Source organism: Lolium rigidum, chromosome 6 (genome assembly GCF_022539505.1).
Source record: "Lolium rigidum isolate FL_2022 chromosome 6, APGP_CSIRO_Lrig_0.1, whole genome shotgun sequence".
Taxonomy (NCBI): domain Eukaryota; kingdom Viridiplantae; phylum Streptophyta; class Magnoliopsida; order Poales; family Poaceae; genus Lolium; species Lolium rigidum.
Genome location: NC_061513.1, coordinates 43,187,009 through 43,210,902, shown reverse-complemented (window position 1 = coordinate 43,210,902; position 23,894 = coordinate 43,187,009). Strand labels below are relative to the sequence as shown.

General features: G+C 44.8%; 4 protein-coding genes across 5 annotated transcripts; 1 reads left to right on the top strand and 3 right to left on the bottom strand.

Annotated features, from left to right (window-relative positions):
- Nucleotides 1-1,217: 1,217 nt before the first annotated feature.
- LOC124668042 (9-beta-pimara-7,15-diene oxidase-like) lies at nucleotides 1,218-2,919 on the top strand. The gene is made up of 2 exons (XM_047205248.1): nucleotides 1,218-2,138; nucleotides 2,268-2,919. Exons 1-2 carry the CDS (start codon nucleotides 1,218-1,220, stop codon nucleotides 2,895-2,897), a joined length of 1,551 nt encoding a protein of 516 aa, XP_047061204.1. The 3' UTR covers nucleotides 2,898-2,919.
- Nucleotides 2,920-3,510: 591 nt separating this feature from the next.
- Nucleotides 3,511-5,396, bottom strand: LOC124659191 (probable arabinosyltransferase ARAD1). The gene is made up of 4 exons (XM_047197127.1): nucleotides 5,322-5,396; nucleotides 4,644-4,940; nucleotides 4,439-4,534; nucleotides 3,511-4,247 (listed from the first exon to the last, which is right to left on the bottom strand). The coding sequence occupies exons 1-4, from the start codon at nucleotides 5,379-5,381 to the stop codon at nucleotides 3,834-3,836; spliced, it is 867 nt and encodes a 288-aa protein (XP_047053083.1). The 5' UTR covers nucleotides 5,382-5,396; the 3' UTR covers nucleotides 3,511-3,833.
- Nucleotides 5,397-7,300: 1,904 nt separating this feature from the next.
- On the bottom strand, nucleotides 7,301-15,712 carry LOC124659190 (mannosyl-oligosaccharide glucosidase GCS1-like). Of its 2 annotated transcripts, XM_047197125.1 has the most exons (22): nucleotides 15,345-15,712; nucleotides 14,721-14,794; nucleotides 14,150-14,401; nucleotides 13,399-13,573; nucleotides 13,189-13,275; nucleotides 12,995-13,063; nucleotides 12,737-12,833; nucleotides 12,387-12,469; nucleotides 11,747-11,854; nucleotides 11,400-11,521; nucleotides 11,162-11,269; nucleotides 11,003-11,076; nucleotides 10,276-10,401; nucleotides 9,828-9,895; nucleotides 9,519-9,668; nucleotides 9,380-9,430; nucleotides 8,750-8,806; nucleotides 8,536-8,682; nucleotides 8,332-8,423; nucleotides 8,060-8,169; nucleotides 7,900-7,963; nucleotides 7,301-7,805 (listed from the first exon to the last, which is right to left on the bottom strand). In XM_047197125.1, the coding sequence occupies exons 1-22, from the start codon at nucleotides 15,672-15,674 to the stop codon at nucleotides 7,652-7,654; spliced, it is 2,598 nt and encodes an 865-aa protein (XP_047053081.1). In that variant the 5' UTR covers nucleotides 15,675-15,712; the 3' UTR covers nucleotides 7,301-7,651. The 2 variants fall into 2 exon arrangements, with proteins under 2 accessions (XP_047053081.1, XP_047053082.1); XM_047197126.1 differs by lacking the exon at nucleotides 15,345-15,712 and having other exon boundaries at nucleotides 14,708-14,794.
- A 3,821-nt stretch (nucleotides 15,713-19,533) lies between these two features.
- On the bottom strand, nucleotides 19,534-20,835 carry LOC124662529 (uncharacterized protein At4g15970-like). The gene is made up of 3 exons (XM_047200356.1): nucleotides 20,587-20,835; nucleotides 20,115-20,486; nucleotides 19,534-20,025 (listed from the first exon to the last, which is right to left on the bottom strand). The coding sequence occupies exons 1-3, from the start codon at nucleotides 20,833-20,835 to the stop codon at nucleotides 19,534-19,536; spliced, it is 1,113 nt and encodes a 370-aa protein (XP_047056312.1).
- Between the last annotated feature and the right edge of the window lie 3,059 nt (nucleotides 20,836-23,894).

Below are 23,894 nucleotides of genomic sequence, written 5' to 3'. Positions count from 1 at the left end.
TACAGTGAACAGTCCCAAGGAATACCGTACATTTCCTAAAGGCATGTAACTTAGTACGTGCAGAATCAAACTCAGAATTGAGAACCAACCTAAGGTTGGTGGTTATACCCCCAGCCCACTAGAGTTCAAACCCCAGATTTTACATCTGTTGTCTCATAAAGGCGAAATATTCATTCCGTGGGAGACGATGTTCCCGTCGACAGCGAGGCGCCTGTGATGACTTTGTCAATTTCAAGGTCCAACACGCCAGCTCAGTCTTTCGGAGGTGCTCATAGGGGTGAGTGTATGCACGTGTATGTGGTTTGTACTGCGTTCCTCAAAAAAAAAAAAAAAATCAAACTCAGAACTGTTCCAATCAAGATCAGCAGTACACATGTTCTAATATTCGCCTTACACGTTAGAAATAAACTATGGCTGGATAACGATATGATAATCTTTGTCTTGACTTTCCATGCTAATGTGCAGTATAGTAACTCTGATGGGTCTCAGTTCTTCCACCCATTCATCTCACGTGGCGAGAAAAACGACACCGGATGCTGACAAATTAATGAAGAGGTGGACTTTGGACTAGTCAGAGTAGATTTTAGACTTTATTAGTGTTGACACATCATTAAACGAGGAAATAGATGTTTATGTATGTTAGTCACGTTACACTCTACTATAACTAGTCTTGGCAGCTATATGTTCAGTTCAGTGACAGAAACTCAATTCGGCTCCCGGGTGCGTATGATCCCTCTACCATAAAAGCATATTTCCAAGTGTTAAAAAAATTTGACAAAAAAATTTACATGTACATCTCCATAATATATGTGTATTCGTGAAGTTTCACGAAAAAATGATATTTTTTGTAGTCTAAGCGAAAAAGAGAAAATTTATCTTGTGACAAGTCTTTGTTTCAGCGGAATTTTGCCTTTTTTACACATGTCACATGACATGTCGATTTTTCATACAACGACTTTGTGAGCGTGTAGCACATGAAGATGTACGTGCGAAATTTTTGTTTCAATTTTTTTGACAATTTAAAATATGTCTAACATGTATTTCAAAATAAAGGGAGCATACGCTCCAATGTGCCAAAACATCACTCCCGTTCAGTGAGTCCCAAAGACTTATCCTTAAAAGCGACAGAAACACACGGAAGGCTATAAAACCGAGCCCTCTCTTTCATGTCTTTCTAAGCAAAAGCTGCACAGTATCAACTATACCAACTCACCATCATGGAGGTGGAGATGAGCTCATACACTCTCTACTTCCTCTCTTTCGTCACACTGCTTTTGATTCTCGTGTCCCTAGTTAGTCGCAAATCCACACGAATCAGTTCCTCCAACAATCTGAGGCGGCCTCCCGGTCCATGGGGTCTGCCGTTCGTTGGGAGCCTCCACCACCTCATCACGTCCCAGCCACAGCTCGCCCTCTGGAACCTGGCCAAGAAGCATGGCCCGGTGATGCACCTGCGGCTGGGCCAGGTCGACACCGTCGTGATCTCCTCCCCGGCGGCGGCGCAAGAGGTGCTACGGGACAAGGACATCTCCTTCGCGTCGCGGCCGAGCCTGCTGGCGACGTATATCATGTGCTACGGTAACATCGACGTCGCCTTCGCGCCCTACGGCGCCTACTGGCGCGCGCTGCGGAAGCTGTGCATGCTGGAGCTGCTCAGCTCGCGCAAGGTGCGGCAGTTCGCGCCCGTCAGGGACAGCGAGACCATGTCGCTCGTCAAGGAGATCCGCGCCACCAGCCGAGGGGGTCAGCCGGTGAACCTTGGCAGGCTGCTCGTGCTGTGCACCAGCGCCATCACCGGGAAGGCGACCTTCGGCGAGCGTTGCGACAGTGACCTCCGAGACAGGTTCATGTCGGCCATGGAGGTGGTGCAGGCTAACGGCTCGGGGTTCTGCGTGGGGGACCTCTTCCCTTCTCTGGGGTTCGTCGACGTCGCTAGCGGGATGAGACGCCGTCTCCAGAGAGCGCACCAGCAGGTCGACACCGTAGTTGACAAGATTATCGCCGACGCCGAGGTACGACGAGAGGAGAAGAAGACAACGACGGCAGGAGATGACCTTCTAAGTGTCATGCTTCGGGTGAGGGACGAGGGGGATATTGGGTTCCCCATTGGCAACACAAACATTAAGGCAATCATAGTGGTAAGTGTTCTTAAGTTTTTGGAAATGTTGGCGTGACATATTTTTTTGAGATGGATAGACTACATGTTGAGAAAAATAGTTTGACACATTATAGATTTATGTATTATTTTTTACGTATATTTATTATAGGATTTATTTACGGCGGGGACAGAAACCACATCGTCCACCGCAGAGTGGGTCATGACAGAGCTCATAAAAAATCCTAAGATGATGATGAAGGCACAAGCAGAGGTGCGGCAGATGTTGGACAACAAAAGCCCACAAGACCATGAGAACCACATGGAGGGGCTACACTATACGAGGATGGTGATCAAGGAGACCATGAGGCTACACCCTGCGCTGCCACTCCTGCTCCCTCGTGTTTGCAGGGAAACCTGCGACGTCGGTGGCTTCGAGGTCACGGAGGGCACCAGGGTCTTTATCAATGTGTGGGCGGTGGGGAGGAGCCCTGAGAACTGGCACGAAGCAGAAGAGTTTATGCCAGAGAGGTTCCAAGATAGCGAGGTTGACTATGACAAGGGTACGCACTACGAGTACTTGCCATTCGGAGGCGGGAGGAGGAAATGCCCTGGCGATGTCTTTGCAACGGCTGCATTGGAGCTCATTGTGGCGCGGCTACTGTATTACTTTGATTGGAGCTTACCAAACGGAATGCAACCAGACCAGTTAGACATGGATGTGACGGTGGGCGCCACTGCGAGGAGAACAAACCACCTGCACCTAGTGGCCTCGCCATACAAAATTCCGATGGAAAATTGAATATTGCAAAAGGAATCTGGTGATGAAGGATGAACAAAATTTAGGGCATGGGGAACCAATGTATACATCTAAATTCTCCGGAGATCTGAATAATAAAGCTCTAATCTCGTGTCTATGCACGTGTCTACTTTTCACATGTGTTTCACCCTAGTGTCAACAAGTTCAACCAAAACGATCATTGAATCACAATTTGAAGTAAAAGCATTAGGCCTGACATGTGGCGAGCAACTGAATGAGATAAGCAGGTGAACAATCGACGGATGATCCTGATGGACGTGCCTCGGAAGAAACATCTCTTTTGTCCGAGTTTATTTTCTTTCTTCAGCTGACCCTTTACATACAGAACGCGTGTAAGGTTCAGGTCTGATAGGCTCTGTCTTTCTTTTTTTTATCACAAAAGCTTTTGCCGTGCAATCCCAACTACCCAGAGCAAGTTTCTAAGGGAGTTTCCCACATGAAGTTGCCATCGAAACGTGAAATCATGTAAGACGGCCACGTTACCACGTGAAACACATGCTGAACACATCAAGACCTCCAAGAAGTTATGGAATTCATGGTTTCGTCTAAAATAAAGACCTCAAGACAGTTATAAAGGACTCGACGAGTAGCAATCAGTGAGAGAAATTGTATCTATTGGTACACATGTTTGTATGTGTGTCAGTGTGTGTTTTAAGGATGATACACATGCTTTTGTCAAGCAAGTCTGCTCTATAACATTACTACTCACTATATCATAACCTCAGGGGGAATGGTTATGGTGCTAGAGGATCAACAAAAAAGGGGCAAAAATGGTGCCTGTCAGTAAACCGTAATTCCACCTCATGGTGCTAAGCTGAACTCCTGGCGCACAAGGAATGACCAGCATGGCTTTGCCGTGAACCAAATGATGTCGGTATAGCCATTGATGTGATAATATGTACACGATTCACCAGTCCCTCACCACCAGTCTGGAATTTTCAATCTCCTATTCCTGTGAATCGCCAGATTAACTGCAGGGATTTTGTGCTTCACCTGCCGCCATATCATGTTCACAGCATCACCCTTCCTGGGAGGGTACTGGAACTCATAGTGACTAGAGACATTTTTTAGCTTTGACCACATCTCAACCCACTTCTCTTTAGGCATCTGTCTGAGCTGGTTCAGCAAGTAATCGGGTCTTAGAGCTTCCTCAACTGAGAAGAAAAGTGAGAACTCACTGTAATCAATCTCATCCTCAAAAGGCAGCTCAATTCGGCTGCTGATGATCACAGGAACACAGTGACTGACAATGGCATCAAACAAGCGGCATGAGGAAGGAGTATCCCCGGCAGGATGGAGACAAAACTTTGATGACCGCATACCTTCTGTAGACTGTAGGAGTAAACAACTTCCAAAATATCAGTACTGATATAATGAAGCCTCAACAGAAAAGAAACTCATGCTAACATACTGAAACCATAGACAAAAGCCAATATAGAGTTAAGGCACTAGTAAGGTGAGGACAAGTACATATAATTCTATGTCACCAAATAAAGAAGCATCAGAATGACAGAGATGCTTACTGTTTTAATGCCATCGCCCGTGGCAAGACTATCCTCAAAGCGCACACCTTCTTTGTCTTTTAATATCTTAGCGAGTTTTTTGCGGATTTTCCCTTCCTGAAAAAGAAAACCTAAGATGCCATACTCTGGAAATAAACTCAACTACCATAAATGCTGTACTGAATGATGAAATCAGGATGGGTGACATCCGAAATTGATGACATACATCTTTCCTAACTGTGCGTCCCCGAAAGAAAAGCAGTGTAGGGCGAGCCTCAAATGGATCAGATGGGTCATCGTTAAGGAAGGAATCTACAACATGCACATACGGTGCTACAACATCTTTCTTCAAGGAAGCCAATTCCTTTGTATATCTCCCAAAGTCTGAAACTATAAGAACAGATGCATTCACCATATCTCTCAGAAATCTAAAAGCATTTGGGTGGTGCATTGGAATCACATGGTCACGGCCTGCAGATCGTTGCCAGTATTTAGACTTCCACAGAATGTCCATAAGTTCCACCTGCAAGAACAAGATAGAAAAAATGTTCAGAGCAGTTTTGTTTAATGATTACTCGATGAAATACCTTCTTAGGATTACACAGAACTAGGACAAAAAAACAATACACATCAGATATTCCACAGTTAGGGAAAAGTAATTTCTTGTGGCTAAGAAAACTTTAAATATTGACATGACAGAATAGCAATCAAGTGAGTTGCAAGCAATGGAATATCCTTTGCTTCAAGATTAGTTTCATTATTACGGATGTCTGAAGGAACCTTAATGGCATGTGATGCAGAAATATTGAGCACAGGACGAAAACATGTGAATCCAGCCACATTGTATGGTCAAGGAACACTTAGTCACTGTCTTATTATCCCAATGAACTCTTAGAATACCAACCTCGCATGATTGCCAACTATGAGGCCGCAGTGATGAACGATGCACAAACATCATCTGCATCAATTCAACTTCTGGCTATACTAGCACAAGAAGTAATACCGACGAGCCTTCCCTGTAGGGACTAGGGAGCATCACGCACCATATTAAATAGGGAATTTATCATCGCAGTTCAAACCGTATGAACACAACATTAACAGCTCACAAATTATATAGTTGCAAATTCTCAAACATTATCTTGTTAGAAAAAGGCACATTCCATTACTGTGCGTAGGAGGCAGAGGTCTGTCTGGTCCAACATAACTTGGGGAGACCACTGCTGCTAAATGGTGCGGCCGACAGTGATGTAGCACCAACTACATGAGAGCAATGTTCAAACCCCGACGGTTTGTATTCGATGAGATTTTCAGTGGATCACTGACTTTTCGCTTATATTTCGTCTGTTTAGGTAGTGATATATTGTTTTTTTACTGGCAGTACTTTTGGCTGCTTACTGCCACAATGGATCGTCCCATCTAAACGATTTTCCACAACACAGAGCATATTTTGTGCAGAGCCGTCTCAATCTGAGCCGCTTGAGTCAATTCTAGGCCACAGGACGGACAGGATTATCAGCAAAGATATGGAGGGAGCGGGCACCTGGAGTCGGCGGTCGTCCTCGGTGTCCGGATCGGTCATGTTGCGGCCGTGGACGTTGAAGCTGAGCGAGGAGAAGAAGGGCACGAAGAAGGCCTCGGCCGCCTCCGGATCCCGCACCCTGACGGCCTCCCTGGCGCCTCCTCCGCCGCCCTGCAGCTGCAGCGACGCCATCATCCAGTACTCGACGCTGTGCTGGCGCCTGATCCCACCCGCGGACGGCGGCCACGCGGGGAACGCGGCGCCGGACCCGTTGGCGGGCGCCGGCGCCGCGGAATTGGTGGGCATCATGGCGACGTGGAAGCGCGCGGGGAGGTCGTACATGAAGACGCGGAGCGGCGGGGCGGGCGGGCACCTGGCGGCGAAGGGGCGGAGGTTGAGGAGGATGCTGCTGGGGGAGGCGTGGGCGGCGGCGGGGGCGGAGGAGACGAGGTAGATGACGGTGGAGGAGAGCGCGAAGAGGAGGAGCAGCAGGCCGAAGACGGAGGCCACCGTGCGGATGCTCGGCGCGGCCATGGCCATGGCCGGCGTCGCGGGATGGATTTGGGGCAGCACGGGGCTTCCCCTCCCCCAGTTCTGTCGCCAGTCGGTAGCCTGCCGCGTCGGGGCGTTGTAATGGGCGTGTGAGAAGTGGGGATGTGGTCGCAACTCCCAACAGTTTTTTGTTTCTCAAGACCGAAATTGGACATTTCCATCTTTTATTTGACACAAAAAAGACTGAAATTGGACCTTTTTTTGTCGGATTTTTTTTTGTCGGATTTTTTTTTGTCGGATTTGGATTGATGATGATTAACCCTCAAAAAAAGATTGGTGATGATTGCGGAAAACATCTTTCTAAGCTGATATCACAATTTTCAAGTTCAGAATTGTACCTCAAAAAATGTTTACAATTGTTAAAATAATTCGTAGAAATTTCAGCGTGAAAAACATACTACCTCTAATCCATAATAAGTGTCGCGATTTTTGTTTAAATTTAAGCAAAAAAACCACGGTATTATGGATGAGAGTGAGTAACTATTTACAACCTGGGTGTACACTAGAACTACACTGTTAACATCGACAAGCACGATAACGTCTTGTGATACATAGTGGACTGCTACCACTCAGGTACACCACTACACCCTCAAATCAGAAAGCGATCCGAGGAAACCGTGCAGTAGATTTCCTACTGACAGGACTGTGGCCTCTCCCATGAAGAGCTAAGCTGCACGTTTTGGGTGTTTACTGTCTTGGTAGGACGAGACTTCAAAGCGACAACTTCTTATGTGTACCATTCTTTGCGTACTGGGCAGGGCAGAATGGCAGATGATGCCTTTGCTTGGTAAACATTTTATCACAGATGATGCTTTGCGTACGGGGCAAATGCTACTGGGAGGCTCAGCGCATATGGTGTGTTGGCTTGGTTATTCCTCCTTGATAAATCACAAGTATGAACAGTATCCGGTGATGCTTACACTTCTCGAGGGCACTACCATGCCCAGAAAAAGGTAGCTACTCAAGAAACTATCGGAGATAAAATGTTGGCAGCGACGTCAACAATGCATATATTCTGAATGCTGGGACTAGCTGTAAAAAGCCAAGCTCTTCCCAACATTTTTGGTCAACGCCAGGCTGATCAATGGACGGCAAATTCCACCCGAAACTGGGACTGCCACCTTCTGTGTGGCCTGCTTGGATATACCCCATCATTCTACGCTCTACCTATGCAACGTTGGGTAGGACTCCGACATGATCAGGACAACGAGTGAAGTCCACCCAGTAAACGACCTCGCGCCCTTTCCCTTCCCTTTGTTCGTCTGGTCGTAGTTTTCCCAGAAGAAGCCCGTTTCTTGGTAGTTCCGCACGATATTCCTGCAAAATGTGGGCAGACAAGCAACACCAGCAACCGATTAGAGAGGGTACACTCGAGGTAATTCTATTCAGCATGCGAGGATGGTGGGTGTACCGGATAAGGTTTGATCTTAGCTCATCATATAGCTCCCCTGCCCTGCCCATGTAGGGACCGTCCTCTGCAGTACAGCACGGTGTTAGATCACTGTGCGTACGGTGAAGTTTACGAAAGGCAGAGCATTGCTCGTTTCACAGCATCCAGATGAAGAGTTTACCGTGTGAGTAGTGATGCAGCGCTGAAAGAATCATGTAGTTCATGTTCATCCAAATGGCACCTCTCCAATACGGGGCATCATGCTCCGTGTTACGTTTCATGTACATTGAACTGGACCAAGGATCCGCAACATATTACTCAGAATCCAGATACGCTTTTTCACATAGTTGTAAGTTCCAAAGTGCTAATTAAGTCAAATTTGAAATTTCATAGTACAACAATTGAGTTGTTATTCCTTCACAAAGAGAAATAAATAGTGACTTTTAGATATACCTTGTTCTAGAAAGTGACCGGAGGCCATAATCCGTCCATAAGATAGACCTATCAGATATAAGGTCCAGCTGCTTTTCAAGAACCCATGATTCCTGCACAGAGTTAAATGGTGCTTATCACTTGAGTAGTTTAGATGAGCATCAGTACCACTGGGTAAAATACGAGTAAAAGTGAGAAACAGGCAGATGGAAGTTACGAGCTTACAGGTGGAATGGTTCCCATCATGAATGGGAAAAGGCTGACATAACCAACATGGGGTACTAATTGCAGCTGAGGGGGTTGTAATGTCTCTCTCAAAAGTTCCCGTCTCATGCCATCCTTGTCTTTCAATTCATGCCATCTCAATCGAACCTTCAACAATGATCTCAAAATCAATAATCATGTCTTGTAATGACAAATTTTAGATGTAAACACCAACCTTTTCTGTATGGTTACCATAATCAAAATAGGCACCAGTTTTGTTATCCAAGTGCATCTGTTAAAAATGAGAACACTTTAGAAAGTGAATGCAACAAAAAATTATGAAATGTAAATGGAACTCTAGCAATCGCTTGAAAACGTTTGTGACATACATAAACTCAAATACCAGTTGATAAGAATCATGTGGTAGTTTGCTGCTTTTTGAATTAAAAAGTACATGATAAATCATGAATTCGAAACATTGTGCAATATTTTTGGTCTCCTACTGGCATATGGAAATCATAATATTGAAATACTCTGCAGCAAACAGAAGGATCAGCATGTTGCTCCAAAACTACTCCAAAAAAATCTGCTTATGGGAACACTCAAATTTAGGCGGGACGTAAAACCAAAAAAATACTCACCCAAGTTCTTGATAGCGTTAATTACCACTGGTTGCACAGTTTCTGTCTAGTTAAAATGGTTGTATACGAAAAGTGTATTATATTCATAATTATTAGCATTGCAAATGCATTTATTCATATCCAAAATGTAATGCAGCAATTGTTTTATTTCAATGATGATTGATCTACAAAAAAAAGATGGCATCCATAAATGAGAGAAATTGTCAGAATTTTCAGAGCAATACCTTGTTAAGTGTCCCAAAATCTGAAAGTTGATTTGACATATTATAGTAATCCTGTAGAAGTTCAATAAAAGTTTGTTCAGGAAGAGCCACTCAGAGAATGGTTGGGACAAAGCCATAACTCATGGTCTATTCATGATACCTTCTCAAGAGAGGTGTCCATTTTAAGGAACTCGGCAATTGAGCGCATACAGTTTGAAGCTAGAAGCATCCAAGACCGAAGGTCAACATGCCGTTCATCGTCATTAGGATGAGATGCACGAGGATAGTCATCTAACCCAGATGTCAAAGTCTGTACAGAAGTCAGCAACATTAAGCGTGATCATGCTGCTTCAATAATGTAGAGAGGGCAAGGAAGAAACACTATTCTCAACAACTGAAACTTGTGTATTTGTCTTTCAAATCAATTAACTTGATAGTGGTAGAAAGCAACTAAGAATTGTTCCCAAACCTTCGGGTTTAACTCCCTTGTTGCCATATTGTCTCTTCCATGCCAAAAAAAAGTCCCTTCATATTTCCCTAGAAACAAATTTTCAGGTAAAAAAATTTCAATGATAAATAAGCCAAAGGAAGGCAATGTGGACATGACAAGTACAAAAATGATGGGAAATTCACAGATAGTGGAAACGTATATGTAGGGTTGGTTGACTTCTGATCTAGAAGATCGACAGGTTTATCAGCTGGATTAGCTGTTTTCTCTTGCCTAGCTTTGGTTACTTCCTGAGAATTATGCTGAGTTGCTTACTACAATTAGGGTGCATTTTCGATCATATGATTGTAGACCTAATCGACAGCTTGCAAGTTCAGCATGGTGATGCATTCTGAACACTGTCCCCATGCTTGCTAGAAAAAAAAGCAGAGTAAATATGGATATAAAAAACTGGAACAGCAAAGCTCACCTGATTGTGTACTGTTGAACCACTGAAACCAAGAATTCAGCCGCACATAAGCCCTTTCAAGGAAAGTGGATATCTTTTCGGCTTCCTCACCTGAAAACTGGCGTTCATGTATGCCACTTGCCAAGTCTGAGATGAGAAATTAAAAGAACATGATTAAACTCACGGGATTGAAAGCATTTACCACTTTTGTTGGTTGGTCAGATCCAGACATTAACAAAATTTTGATGCTTAGGCACTGCAAATAACTCTCTGAACACATAATTTTATACACATGCACCAAAACAACTAACACCACAATTTTTAAAAAAAAAAATATAAGCCATGTTTTCTCTTGTATGAGTGTTATTTTCTATGCCATGGATACCTGAAGTAGGAGGGATAAGGGAATAGGCCAGTGGCCAAATGATGGTAGGGAAGTTGTTTAACCTCCGAACCTGCCTAGGTTCAAGTCCTGGGAGGAGGGCATAAATCTGGCCATCTCATTCTTTAATGAATCCTAAAGGTTCCTTGCCCGTTGTCATAATAAAAAGGAAGAGGGGAAAACATGGAAAATTTTGTGTGTAGCCTGATTATATATATTTGTCATTTTGAAGCATGCAATATGGAATATGTGCAAAAATACAAAATTAAACAGCAAATCTAGGAAAGAACTTAGACATCTCAGTGAAGCAAACTGATGAGAACAAGACATCATAAAAAAAGAATAAGGGAGGAACAGATGTCCTACCACGGAGCGCAAGAAATAAGGTCGGTGGATTTCCATTGGAAGGGTACTGCAGAACAAATTCCTCGGGAACTTTGCTGCATCAAGCCAAGACTAGATGATCTAAGGAATTGAGAAATCATTAGCTATGAGCATAGTTCATCGTTCTTACTGGACACTAACCTTAAAGCTTCAGCTCCTAAGATTTGCTCTCGAGGAATCCATCCATCTGCATTAATTAGATCTAACCAATGACCAATTATATCCATGGATATATGAGCATCCCAACGCCTGTAAACCGATGTATGTCAAACAATAAACACAAAGCAACAATACCAGCATGAAAGAAAAATTCTCCAGATAATGAAATGGTATAGCACAGATGATGCATCGAACATTATAAAATTGATCAAATGCTTACCAAATGACTAGCTGATGGAAGCCCTCATCCCACAGGAATCCCCTAGGGAAGAATGAGCGACTTGGCACAGCTGTATATAACGCAGCAGGCCAATATGGAATATATTTATCCCCATTTTTTTGCTGCAATGGAAATGCTCCAAACATTATACTTTTCGGTGATATGCAATAACCTAGAATTTCCATCTGGCCTACTAACAGAAATAGACTCAACACAGTTCTAATAAGAAGAAACTACCCGGGAGTAGTAGTATCTTAGAGTAGAGCAGGTCACTACACAGAGTAATGTGGCCAACACCTATGAGGAAAAGGAAAGAGATAAGATTATGAGGTGAATCTCAAACTTACTGAAAAAGTTTTGGGGAGTGCAATTTTTGACTGCCCGTAGAAGTAGCCAATACCACCAAGAAGACTTGATAAGGCAACTCTACCAACAGATAGTTCTTTGGAAACGATCTGCAACAGAGCCACAATAACATCAACATAGATCCATGACATCCTTTTGGTCAAGATATATCTAATGCCTAGTACACTATTTGTCACCCTAGCAAGAAATCAATTTGCATTTATCCTACAACTGTCAAACACACAAACACTAGCAAATGAACCACCCTATCAAGTACTCCCTCCGTTCGGGATTATAAGGCCTACCTACGTTCGGGATTATAAGGCCGACATGTAGGCCTTATAATCCCGAACGGAGAGAGTACACCCATGAAAGCAAATACCAGACTTGATTAGTGAAAGTAAATGTATAGGCGGTAGGAAACACTAATACAATGAGAGAATAACTCTTTTTTCCTTTTCAAGCTTCGCGTTTCATTTCATTGAATAGATAGAGTTTGTTACAATCCTCCTAGGAGGCATGGATTACATATAGAGATTAATACAATGAGAGGATATCAGGATAACAACTCTAGATACTGCCAGTGCTAAGAAAAAGATTGTGGAAACCACAAAGCTCATCCAATGAGCTGCACATTATTACCTTGTTATTGACATTGAAAATTTGATTGTATCTCTCTTCAAAATCCTTCCGCTTCGACTCAAGGCGAGTGCTCAGCATGGGACCTGAAAATCTGACATCATTACTGGTGTAACAATTAACAAAAAAAAATGAATATACTGTGCATCCAAACTTCCTAAAGTTCAGGTTCAACAGAAGGCAAAGATGCAGGTAAATGGATCTGATATTTAATGCAAAGAAGAAAAAGAAATGAAGTCAGGAGCTCATGTCTCTTCCTTCAAAATGTTCAGTGCATGCATGGATGATGGACAGTGAATCCCATAATGATTAGATCATATCTCTACAGAGTATGCACTATGCAGAAAAATCACCTGTCAGCCTATTAACACGTTCGGCAATCATTTGACGTTTTGAGCTAGCCCCTGACAGGAACACTATGTCTATTTTGGCAGGAAGTTTTATGGAAACCTGCAAAAACACATGGAAAATGTAAATAACAAAGCGAAAAGAAAATACTAATTAAGCACCCGGTGCATAGTGAATCGGTGACTAATTCTAAGTTTGACAGCTGATAGATACATAGCGTGTATCATTGTACATTGATGGAAAAAAATTCACCTCTGAAGTACCTGATAGATCATTATATTTGAAGAGTCTTCAGTCAAGTCTGGCAGGTTAAGGTTCCCAGTTTGCATTGCCTAAAAGATCCAAGAAAACAGCTAAATGCATTGCAAACACAACTTCATAACATAAAATGATACACAAGATTCCAAAACTTGTTTTTTCCAATAATTAGGTAAATGAAGAGGAGTTAAGATGGTACATTAGTTGCAACGGCGTGTTGAACTAGATCACTTAGATTATGCATATTAATCGACTGGAATCCAGCTCTGTGAATCTCCAAATTGTCCTGTGAGAAAACAGATTTTTATAAACATAAATTTCAATCATATTGCACTACCAGTAGCAACTAATACAAAGTAAAATGAAATTACAAGTACAAGGTGATAAACCTAGAAATTGATATGTATACCTCAGATCTCAAGTGGAGTTCCCAGTCACCAATATCTTCATGCGACCCAGACGCCAAAAGAACAGGACCACTTGAAGAAGGTTCATTTGAGCCCATAGTGATCGACTTTCCTTCTTCGTCGGCAATATAGAAGAACAAATGTGTGGTGCTTTCTTGGGATTCACTTGAACTTGACCTAAATTAATTGTAACTGGAGGGTGAATTTCTGTTGGTTCCTTAGATGATGTTCAGGTAGGAAGCAATAAACAAATGATAGCTTGCTCATGTGGGATTTGGCAATGAAAAGGTTAACTCCAATAAATTACAGTCCCTCTTTCCTTCGCACGGTCTATGATGCACGACTTTGACCACTAATATATACTTTCAGAAATAAGTGACTCATCTTTGTCTAGATACGGATGTATCTAGACGCTTCAGTGTGTAGATACATCCGTATCTAGATAGTGGAGTCACTTATTTCCAAATGGCAGTTGTACCAAATTATATGGTTTCTGAATGTATAAATGGTATCGTTGTACTCGTCTTGCAAATCTCTTTCATTTCATACATTTATACAAATTTTATCAGAATAATATAAGTACAAATCATAGTCAAAACTGTAAGTTGTTAACCAGCGAAATTTAAGGGCGCCTTATATTTTGGGACAGAAGGAGTACCATTCTTTCCACCTCATGATTAACACTAGATTGTACAGATCACTTCTCAAACCGTAAGTTTTCTTTCTGTTTGCAACTAATGAGTGTAGACTTACCCCTCGTTCTTAGCATCCAATCGAACTGCCCAGTCTCCACCATAGCCACTACCCTCTCCTTTCTCTTTTAGAAAACTAGTTGTCAACTGTAGGCCATGATCAGTCAACTCTTGACGTCCATAATCCCTACCATTATGATCTTCCCAGCCATATTTGCTAAGCTCATCAGAATCTTGGCAAACGTGACGAAGAAAATATTGTCCATTTTTCACGCCAATCCACATCAACCCAGCAATTAGAGACAGCGGAGTTCTGTAATATAAATTGCATTAGCATGATTTTTCACAGGCTTGGCAGTACAAAGTCGTCATCACATACAAATACTATTTCCAACTAGTAAAAAACCAGCATGCTGCACCAGCGGCAGAAATAGTACACCACACCTATACATGTGTACTGATCTAATGAGAACAAAAGAAACACATTTGTGTGCCTAATGTTCGTGAGACAAGTAATTTCACAGCGAATTGCCATAGATAATTCTAGCCTGTCCTGGATGACTAAGAGAACGGAATCATTTCAATTGGCATGTCTTAAAGGGCAAGAAGAATAGATCACCAAAGTGAAGCACCTAGCACGAACTCCAAGATATACATTTGGCCTGTAAGTACCCCAATACAGGCTTTCCTTGTGATCACCTTGGAACTGCAACCGATCAATATTAAACATCAGAAATCTAATATGGATAGTAGCAAAGATCGATAGTATGCAACAAATGGGAACCCTACATCACATAACAGTAATCCAAAACAGAGTAAATCAAACACTCGCCTAAAAAAGTAGAGTGCATGCGCATTAGAATCAAAAGCGCCATTATCACTGTACTCTACATCCCGCCTCTTAACGAGTTAAACAAATTTTGCAAATCAACGGGAGAATGCGCGCTTAATAATTACTTCGCTCGAGCTTTAACAAAGCATACACAGCTTGAATTCATAGTTCGTTGCACTAATGTCACCAAATGTTTTACCCCGGTTCATCCTAAACAGCTATATCCACTCTGCTATGCTGTTCGAACATATAACAGTGGTGTCCTTCTCTTATCTTCCTAATATCCACTACGCACTGGTGTAGCAAAGCATGAACAATAACTTAGTAGTACAAAATAACACTTGCCTGACCAATTGGGGCGTTCTAATGTAGCAAGACAAGGAAGGGGTCAACAGAAATAACGCCACGGGATAACGATCCTCACCTGAGGCAGATCCATCATCCGGGGCGCGTCGAGCGGCGTGACGGAGCGCGCCATCCTGCGCAGCGCCGCGGCCCCCTCCGACTCCGATTCCGCCTGCCACCACCCGCCGTTGTACGCCACGAAGGCTACGGACAGGAGGGAAACGGAAGCAATTCCTAGGAGGAGGAGGGTTCGGGCATTCACGGCCATGACGCGCAGGGGGCCATGGTCGCCACGGCCACTGCGCCGCGCTGCTGCGGCGGCGGCGGCCCGGCGCGCGTCCGGATCAAGGCCAGATGAGGAGGGGTCTCCGCGGTTCCTGGAGGCGGCGGCTGGACGCCGCGTGCTCATCGGAGGAATCTCGGCGATCTCCCCGTTGCTGCTTTGGTTCTTGGACTCGACGCTCGGCTAGACTGACCGGAGACTCCAGGGGAGAGCAGCGGGGTTTGGCTTTCTTCTGGTTTCTGCTTTCTCACCGCGTTAACGGAAAAGGCAATTTACGTCTCAGGTAAAGGAAAATGAACCAACAATGCGCAGTAGGTCCATTCATTGTCTTTGTGGCCCATATGTCATAATTTCTGGCTATCTTAAATTTCCAGAAGATTCTCAAAAAAAATCTAAAACCATGCAAACAATGCAACATCAGCATTGTAAAAGGAGGGCACATGTTAATAGACCAGTATGTCTAACTTCACCGATCACAACAAGATAGCTGACATGATTTAGTACTTGCATATGCATGGCAAAAGTTCATTTAGTTTGGGTGATTACATTCTCCTTTTTTTTTTATATCTAGTTCCACCCGCTGAGGCCGCGGCCATGGCTGCCTCTCTTTGGTGTCCCATCTCATCCTTTCCCCACCCTTACCTTGATCTTTTCCTCTCCCCCACAAGGCTCCCTAAGTCTGGGTTTGCTCCTCTTCTCCTCTCCTTTGACTGTCGTCTCTTGGGTTGGCGCGCTCACTTGTTGTCCTCTAGGGTAGGCTCGTTTCTGTGTAATGTTGTTCTGTATAATCTTGCTACGCACTTCATGTGCTCGTACTTGCTACCTCGTAGTATTATTGACAGTATAGATAAGAGATGTCGCGTGTTTTTCTAGACCGGGAAAGACTCTTCGTCTGGGGCTCGTTGTCTATCTGCTTGGGATAAGGTTGTGTTGTCTAACTACTCCACATCCTTCTGGCTGGACAAGTGGCTACCTGTCAGGCCACTTGCAGAGCGCTTCCTCGCCCTTTTCGCCCATAGCACTCCTCAGCATGCCATAGTGGCTATCGTGGTCACCTTGGGGCTTGATCTGCAGCCCCGCCTTACTACGGTTGCTGAGTCTGAGCTCTTCTTGGTGCGCCGGATCATCGACGACACGCGCCTTGGGGGCAGCCCCGACGGACGCTTCATCGACTCTCCCTCGACGCCTCGCTTCTGCTCGCGGGAGGCCTACCGGATGCTCTCTCCAGTTCGCCCTAGGGATGTATCCGTCTGCGTCTCTTGATCCTCGCGCCTCCCGTCGAATCTGGAGATCTTCGCTTACCTCCTCGACATCGACCGCTTGAGTACTCGCGCCAACCTCTTCTATAAGAGTTGCGCCCCATTCGATATTTGTGTCGCGTGTCCAGCCATCAAGTCTGGGAGGCACTTGTTCTTCGATTGTCACTTGGTTGCGGATGTTTGGTCCTGGCTGGATGTCCCAATCCCAGCCGGGCGGTTCTCCATTTGGGACCTTCGATCCCCTCTCCCCCTTGCCGATGCTACTTAGCATATGGGGTCGCGACGACTCTTTGGGACATCCGGAAGAGCCGCAACGACCTTGTCTTCAACAAAAGACCCTCCACCCCGAGCTCCGCGCTGCGGAGAGCGTCGACGACCTCTCCCTCTGGCGGTGGCGACTCCCGACCGCTGACCGAGCGGCTCTGGACTCGCTAAGGTCCTACTTTTTGGCTAGAGCCATGTGATGCTTGTATCTCTCTCTCCCCGCCCCATGTACTTCTTCGACCTTGTACATATAGACCGGATGCTTGGCCTCTTCGAGTAATAATAAAAAGCTGCGGGGTTTTTCCCCATCAACCTCAGAAAAAAAATCTAGTTCACACTTTTCAACCAATAAATCAATAGATCCAGCAAAAAACAAATCGATCAGTATATCTAAATCTTAGTTTATTCATTTCTTTTTAGTTTTTTCTCTCATTTTCTTTTGATTTCCTTATATTTTTGTTGGGATATTTAGTCTACCCAAACTTGTCTCGAAAATGGCTTTGATGTTTTTATGTTATATCCAATGATTTGGTGGACTATATGTGGAATATTGTCAGTTGTGCTCTTGGAGTAAGTTGTTAGTTTAATAATGTGGAAGAATGCCTACTGATTTGGCTTAAGCAATATTCTGGGAATAAGAAAACAATCATCACTGTTGGAGTATCTACGGTGTTGTGGAGTATATGGAAAGTTAGGAACATGGCCTGCTTTCAGCAAACTTGGCCTAGTGATCCCTCTCTAGTTCTTTTCCAAGCCTGCTATTGGATTGATCTTTGGAGTAACTTGCAGGTGAAGGAGGATGTAAAAATGGAATTACAACGGGCCCAAAGCTGTTGGAGCAGGTCGCGTCTGAAATCTTCAAGGATAGAAGGAGGTGGGCGACTTGGATACCCCGGCTGGAGTGATGCTGAGTTTTTGGGGAATGATATGGAGGCGATGCTGAAGATTCGGAAGAAATTGATTTTTCAAACTAGTCTTGACATTCGCAGAGAGACTTCCTGAAAGTTGTAGTAGTTTTAAGCTCCTTCAGCTTTTTATGTGCTCTCTTCATATGTTGATGTCTTAGCTAGCTTGAAAACCCCCCTTTTATTTTCGTTTTGAGGTGGTAGTTGTGTAAGGAGGATATATGTTATGTGATTTCTATAATGAAAATCGGGGGAGACCCTTGATTCTAAAAAAAACTTACAATCATTGAATCATGGTTGTTTCAGCTGCGTGTGACATTAAATGGAAAAGATGATATCATCATGTATTTTCGGAAAACAAAACATCAAAACGTGTTTTAGCTCTCAAACCATGAATTTGATTTACTATATGATTCATCCTCACCCTAGACTTTGGCTCGACGAGAGCGTTGATACTAGATTTGATATGGATCGTGAAAACAAAATGCCGCATTACCATTTTCAGTGATTTATCAATTTTCCACTCTATTGGTACCAAAATTAACACCATTCGATTTACTTGCCTTCATTAAGATATTAATGTGTTGCATTTTCTTCTAGATTCGTAACATCGTAAGCATGGACATTCAACACTTATGCATGGATGTAATCACAAAGTTAAAGCACCTCCCGTCGCATTCCCAAACAAAGTTCGTCAAAAGCGTCAGATCGCTTCCCCCCAAACAAACGATCAAGTGTGAAAGTTGTGCTCCAGGTAGAAGTGATAGAGCCCTTGTGTGACGGTTTGGTCGCCCCGGGCAATATTTGAAGCTCGCCCAGACATAATTGAACTTTGGGGCATGCGGCTAGAGGAGGTTAAGTGTCCGGCGTGCCCTAAAGATCTTTAAGGAACGCTTTGGGAAGAAGCGAATGGAGATGCTCTTATGGAAAGACTCGCTCAATCTCCTGCTTGATCCCTACCGGCGAACCCTAATTTGTTCCCTCTTAGCCGATATAGCCAAGCAAGCGAGGAGAAGAACGGTTAAAACTACAACCTAGCCTACGCAGACACATCTTAACCAGGAAGTCAACAATCACAATGTTAACCTTGCCATGTCAACGATTTCAGCGCCGAAACGAGCATGGCACATACGTGAGCTGAGGGTGCTCATTTCAGGGATTGACTGTTTAGGGTTTGGTTCCGACATCGTCTATAACTTCATGGTTTTTTACAAACTTTGCTCCATAAAGAAACTAATGGGCGAATGGATCTGAAAATTGGAGATTGACGAATGGACATGGCAGAGGATTCCGTGAGAAAATTCTCTCTTACCAAATTCTACCTCGGACTAAGAAGAAACCTGGACATAGCTAGCAACAAATTACAACTGAACATCATAAAATCCAATGGAGTATATCATGTACAGTAATTTCTGAAACATAAACAGTCTTCATGACGAAACGGGAAGGCATGCCGGGGCGAAGCTTCCATGCCATCGCTCTCAATTCCCAGACAAAGAACCACGTTTTCATGGCGGTGAATCTGTGATCGATCGTACAGTATACAATATCAATTAATCAATGTATGCACTTCCCCCCATCGAACCTCCACCCGATCCTCCCGGCCTGGCGCTCCCACACCGGGCGCGACACGTAATGCTTCCAGTCCTCCACGATGCGCTTGAGGTCGTGCAGCTTGTTCTCCAGCCCGATGCAGCAGGTCATGTGCACGGTGGCGATCCGGTTCAGGTCGCGCCCCAGCTGGCAGAACCCGCTCACGTCGGCGCTGTCGACGAACCTGATCTTGACGCCGATCGGCGGCGCGGCGAGCTCATGCTTGATCTCGTTGAAGACGAACTGGTCGTGCTCCTTTGGGAACCGCGCCCTCGCCGCGTGCCAGTACGCCATGGCGCGCGCGTTCCTCGCCGTGGCCTTGAAGTAGATGAAGCCCGTGTTTGGGTAGTTGCCCAGGGATTCCGGGTCGCCGAAGTAGAAGTCGCTCGACGTCGTGATGTCCGCCGCCGCCGTGATGTGCACCCTCGGGTCCCGGAACCACGCCACATCCACGTCCTGTACGTCAACGCCTCGATCGTGAGATACACATTCAAATGTTTCTTAACGGAAACCGAGAAAATGAAGAAAAAACAATGGCGACGTGCCGTGAAGAGGAGGTTGTAGCCGAGGAGGAGGACGCGGTGCTGGAGCCGGAGCTTGCTCCAGACGAGGTCGAGGTAGTCCTTGGTCATGTAGCTCTTGGCGCCGGAGAGGTCGAGGCCGTCCACGTCCGGGAGGAGGAGGTGGCAGTGCGGGTGCAGGGAGCGGCAGCGGCGGTGCGCGCCCTCGTCCATGGCCACCACCACGATGTGTTTGACGAAGTGCGAGATGTTGAGCCCCACGCGGAAGCTCTCCAGGAAGGAGTCCAGCAGCGACCCCGGCGCCGCCCACGCCTCGTTCACCGACGTCATGATCACCGTCCCGTCCTCCATCGCCGCACGCCGCAGCATCCGCGCGAACGCGTCGTCGTCGTCCGTCTGCATGCCAGAGCCCAGAAGAAGGTGTTCTTGAAACCGTTGAAGCAGAGAGGAGGCAACAATCTAAGCTAGCAACGGAGGAAGAACAGATTAACCGTACCGCATTGGTAGGAGACGCATTTCGAGCTCGTGATCTTGCTCCGCTATGCTCCTCTGATACTGCTGTCACCTTCGCCGCCCGTGCAGAAACTGAGCCAGCCACGGGCTGCCTCCTACTGGCACTGATGTCCGTCGTGGGCCACGCAGGACCTGCGGTGGCGGTGAAGAAGAAGACGAGCAACACGGTGGCCGAGGCGGCCCCGAGGAGGAAGATAACCGCCGGCGATAGGCCGCTCTTGGAGCTCGCCATGAGGGAGCAGATCGATTAAGGACGAGGCACCCAGGGGAAAGGACTATGGCATGCTAGGAGTATTCGCAACTTGGCACATTGCAAGCTCTGTTCTACTATGTAGGAGGAGTAGTATGTGCTAGCAAGAGCTTGACTTTTCTTGGATACTGATTAGTTGGTGTATGATAGTACATCATAGATCGCCGTGCCAGTTCGTGACTTCGTGCCCTCCGACTCTCATGTTTCGTGTGCTACTACTAGTCTACTACCATTTCTTCCGGTAGTATCGTTACCAACGAACGAATCAACGTGAGGTTCAGTAGAGTCCGCATGCGTCGTTGCGCCAAACGAGTCGAGTTGACTGCCGACGTAACATGACACATCAAACCGGATCGGAACGGACTCGTGCGAAAGTGTCAAGAACATCCCCATCTGTGAGTTACTCTACTGAAGCTAGCGAATGCGACAGATGAGTGGGATCTTACTTAGGGCCACTTCTTTTCGGCTTCTCTGTTGGTTTCTGGAAGAAGCTTCTCCCCACCACCTTCTCCTAGAAGCTCGAATCCAAAATTTGTTTTGGCTTATAATCTAGTTTGATCTAAACTCGAGTATAAGCCAGAACAAATTGGCATCGAAGCTCACGGGAGAAGTAGGTAGGAAGAAGCTTCCCCCATAAGCCATCGTAGAAGCCGAAAAGAAGTGGCCTTTAAACGAGTTTGCCACGTACCACGTGATTCCATCGTTGCTACAGTACACACAACTCCCGGAAGCAAGCAAGCCGACACTCATCTTATCTATGGCCCCTCCATATTTCAAATTAATTAACTCAGCTTTATATACGTTGGATAAAAAGCTGATTCAATTAATTTAAAATGGAGGGAGTAGCATTTTATTGATACTCTTCTTTCTAACATATGTTGTATATATTTTTTGGTCAAAGCTAAACTTTATGGAGTTTGACCACGTATAAAGATGAATATATTAATCCTTGCAACATCTAAGTATATATCATGAAAATTTACTTTATCATGGTTCTCGTAATATAGGTTTGATTTTTTTTTTCAAAAAAAGGTTGAGCCCCCCGGTTTCTGCATCGAAAAGATGCATACAACCATTATTTAAATTTTATTTCCACAAGGGTCTAACGAGAACATATATCGAAATACCTAAATACATCACGTAACACCGATAAACATGCCACCGGGGACTTGTGCCCTAAAAGCACAAACAACATCCCACCAGCTAGGTACCAGGGCATCACCAAATCATCCTATGAAGAGACGGGAGCACACATCATGTCCAACAAACTCTAAATGTGCACCTCATACACACGATGCAAAGCCATCGCCACTGACAAACCATCGAGCCATCTTCAGGGCAGATCCATGGCTGGTCGTCGACACTGCCACTGTGCAAAACATCGCCTCCACCCTACACGAGTCCAGCATGTCACACCCATGTCGCTAGTTCCTTGCTGCACCACATCGTCGAGACCCGTCGTCGACGCGGTAGATGAAGAATTGCTCCACTAGCAGCCCCTTCATGCATCAGTTGCTAAAAATACATCAAGAGGGAGAGCAACACTGAAAGTGCTACCATCGTCCGATCATGTTTCCCTTGGAACATCTGCGCACGGGAGATTCGCGGCTACGACACACCTTCAACAAGATAAATAGGTTTGATATTGTCAAATTTTAAAAAGTTTGACTTCAGCAAAAAATTATAAGCAACATATCCACCTCACACTCTTACAAAAGTGCCTAGAAGCACATGTTTTAGCTGGGTTCTTGCATTAGAGGCCACTCCCTTCACTTTGTTTTCATGTCTCTCCTTCACCGGTAAAAAACAACACATAAACAAGGTATAAGCCCACTATTATATTTATACTGTACTCTTGAAAATCTAGATCACGACGTGCGCGGTGCAATGCATGGTCCATGAAATTCCATGTGGACAAATCATAGAGAACCCGAGATCAATGATCAACGAACCTACCTAGTCCTAGCAGTACAGTAGCACCGTACTAGAAGACCTATTGATTTGTACGAGTGCATAAGTTGCCGTGGCATTCGTGTACACCGACGCGCACGACGGCATGAAGCGGAGAGTCCGGCCGCCTCCATCGACCGTTGAGCTGCAAAGTTTTTTTTTTCCCAGGAATCAAGCACATGCTCTGTGGTGTTTGAACAAGACACATCTGTGGTTACTGATTAGGTCTACACTGCCTTGAAAATTCCAGGTCATAGAAATTCAAGTCTAGGGAAATATGCGGTTGCGGGACTCTGATATTTTTCTCCATTAATTCCACGTCTCATCGATCTGAAAAAGAAAGCTGCAGCTCCACCGAGACACAGCCCTTGTTTGAAAGGTGCTTCTCAACCTATCTATGCCTCCATTCAAGGCGCGAGTGGCGCCAGTTTTTTTTTTCGCGATTACTCTAGAGAGTCGCGACGGGTTTCCCGAAAAATCTGATAGCTCCTTCTCAGAAACTGCACTGTCGTTCTTGCTGTCTACTTCTTCCTATTTTCATTACCAAGATAGAGCAAAGCTAAAGCGAAAAGAAAATCGCCTCCTACTGCCAGTGTTTAAAGGGGAAGCCATTTTTTTTTTAGCGATAAAGGGAAAAACAAATTGGGGAAGCCAATTTGTTTTTTTTCAATACGGAGACAACGCCTCAAACTCTTGATCGATTGATGCATGTGGCTTTTTATTTTCTTGTTTCTTGAGTTTAAGTCTTACAAAATATTACATCATGGATCACACACGATCGATACATGTACCAACCATCCAAAAACAGAAAGCATGAAATAACTCGGCAATATGTTATCCTGTGATAAATACATGACCAAAACACACAGGACTTCCCACCACAATTTTTCCATAGGATTAGACAGATAACGAATTTCTCCCTCCTAGGTAATCAACTGTTGTCATCAGAAACTTCATCATCACAACCAGAATTGCAAGTGTTGACCACCTTCCAGGAGTGAAGAAGAAGTTCCGACCCTATAAGCTTCCATAGTGACATTCACCACTCCCTCGGCTTCCCTCTGAAGAATGTTCCGATCTGCAGTGTTATT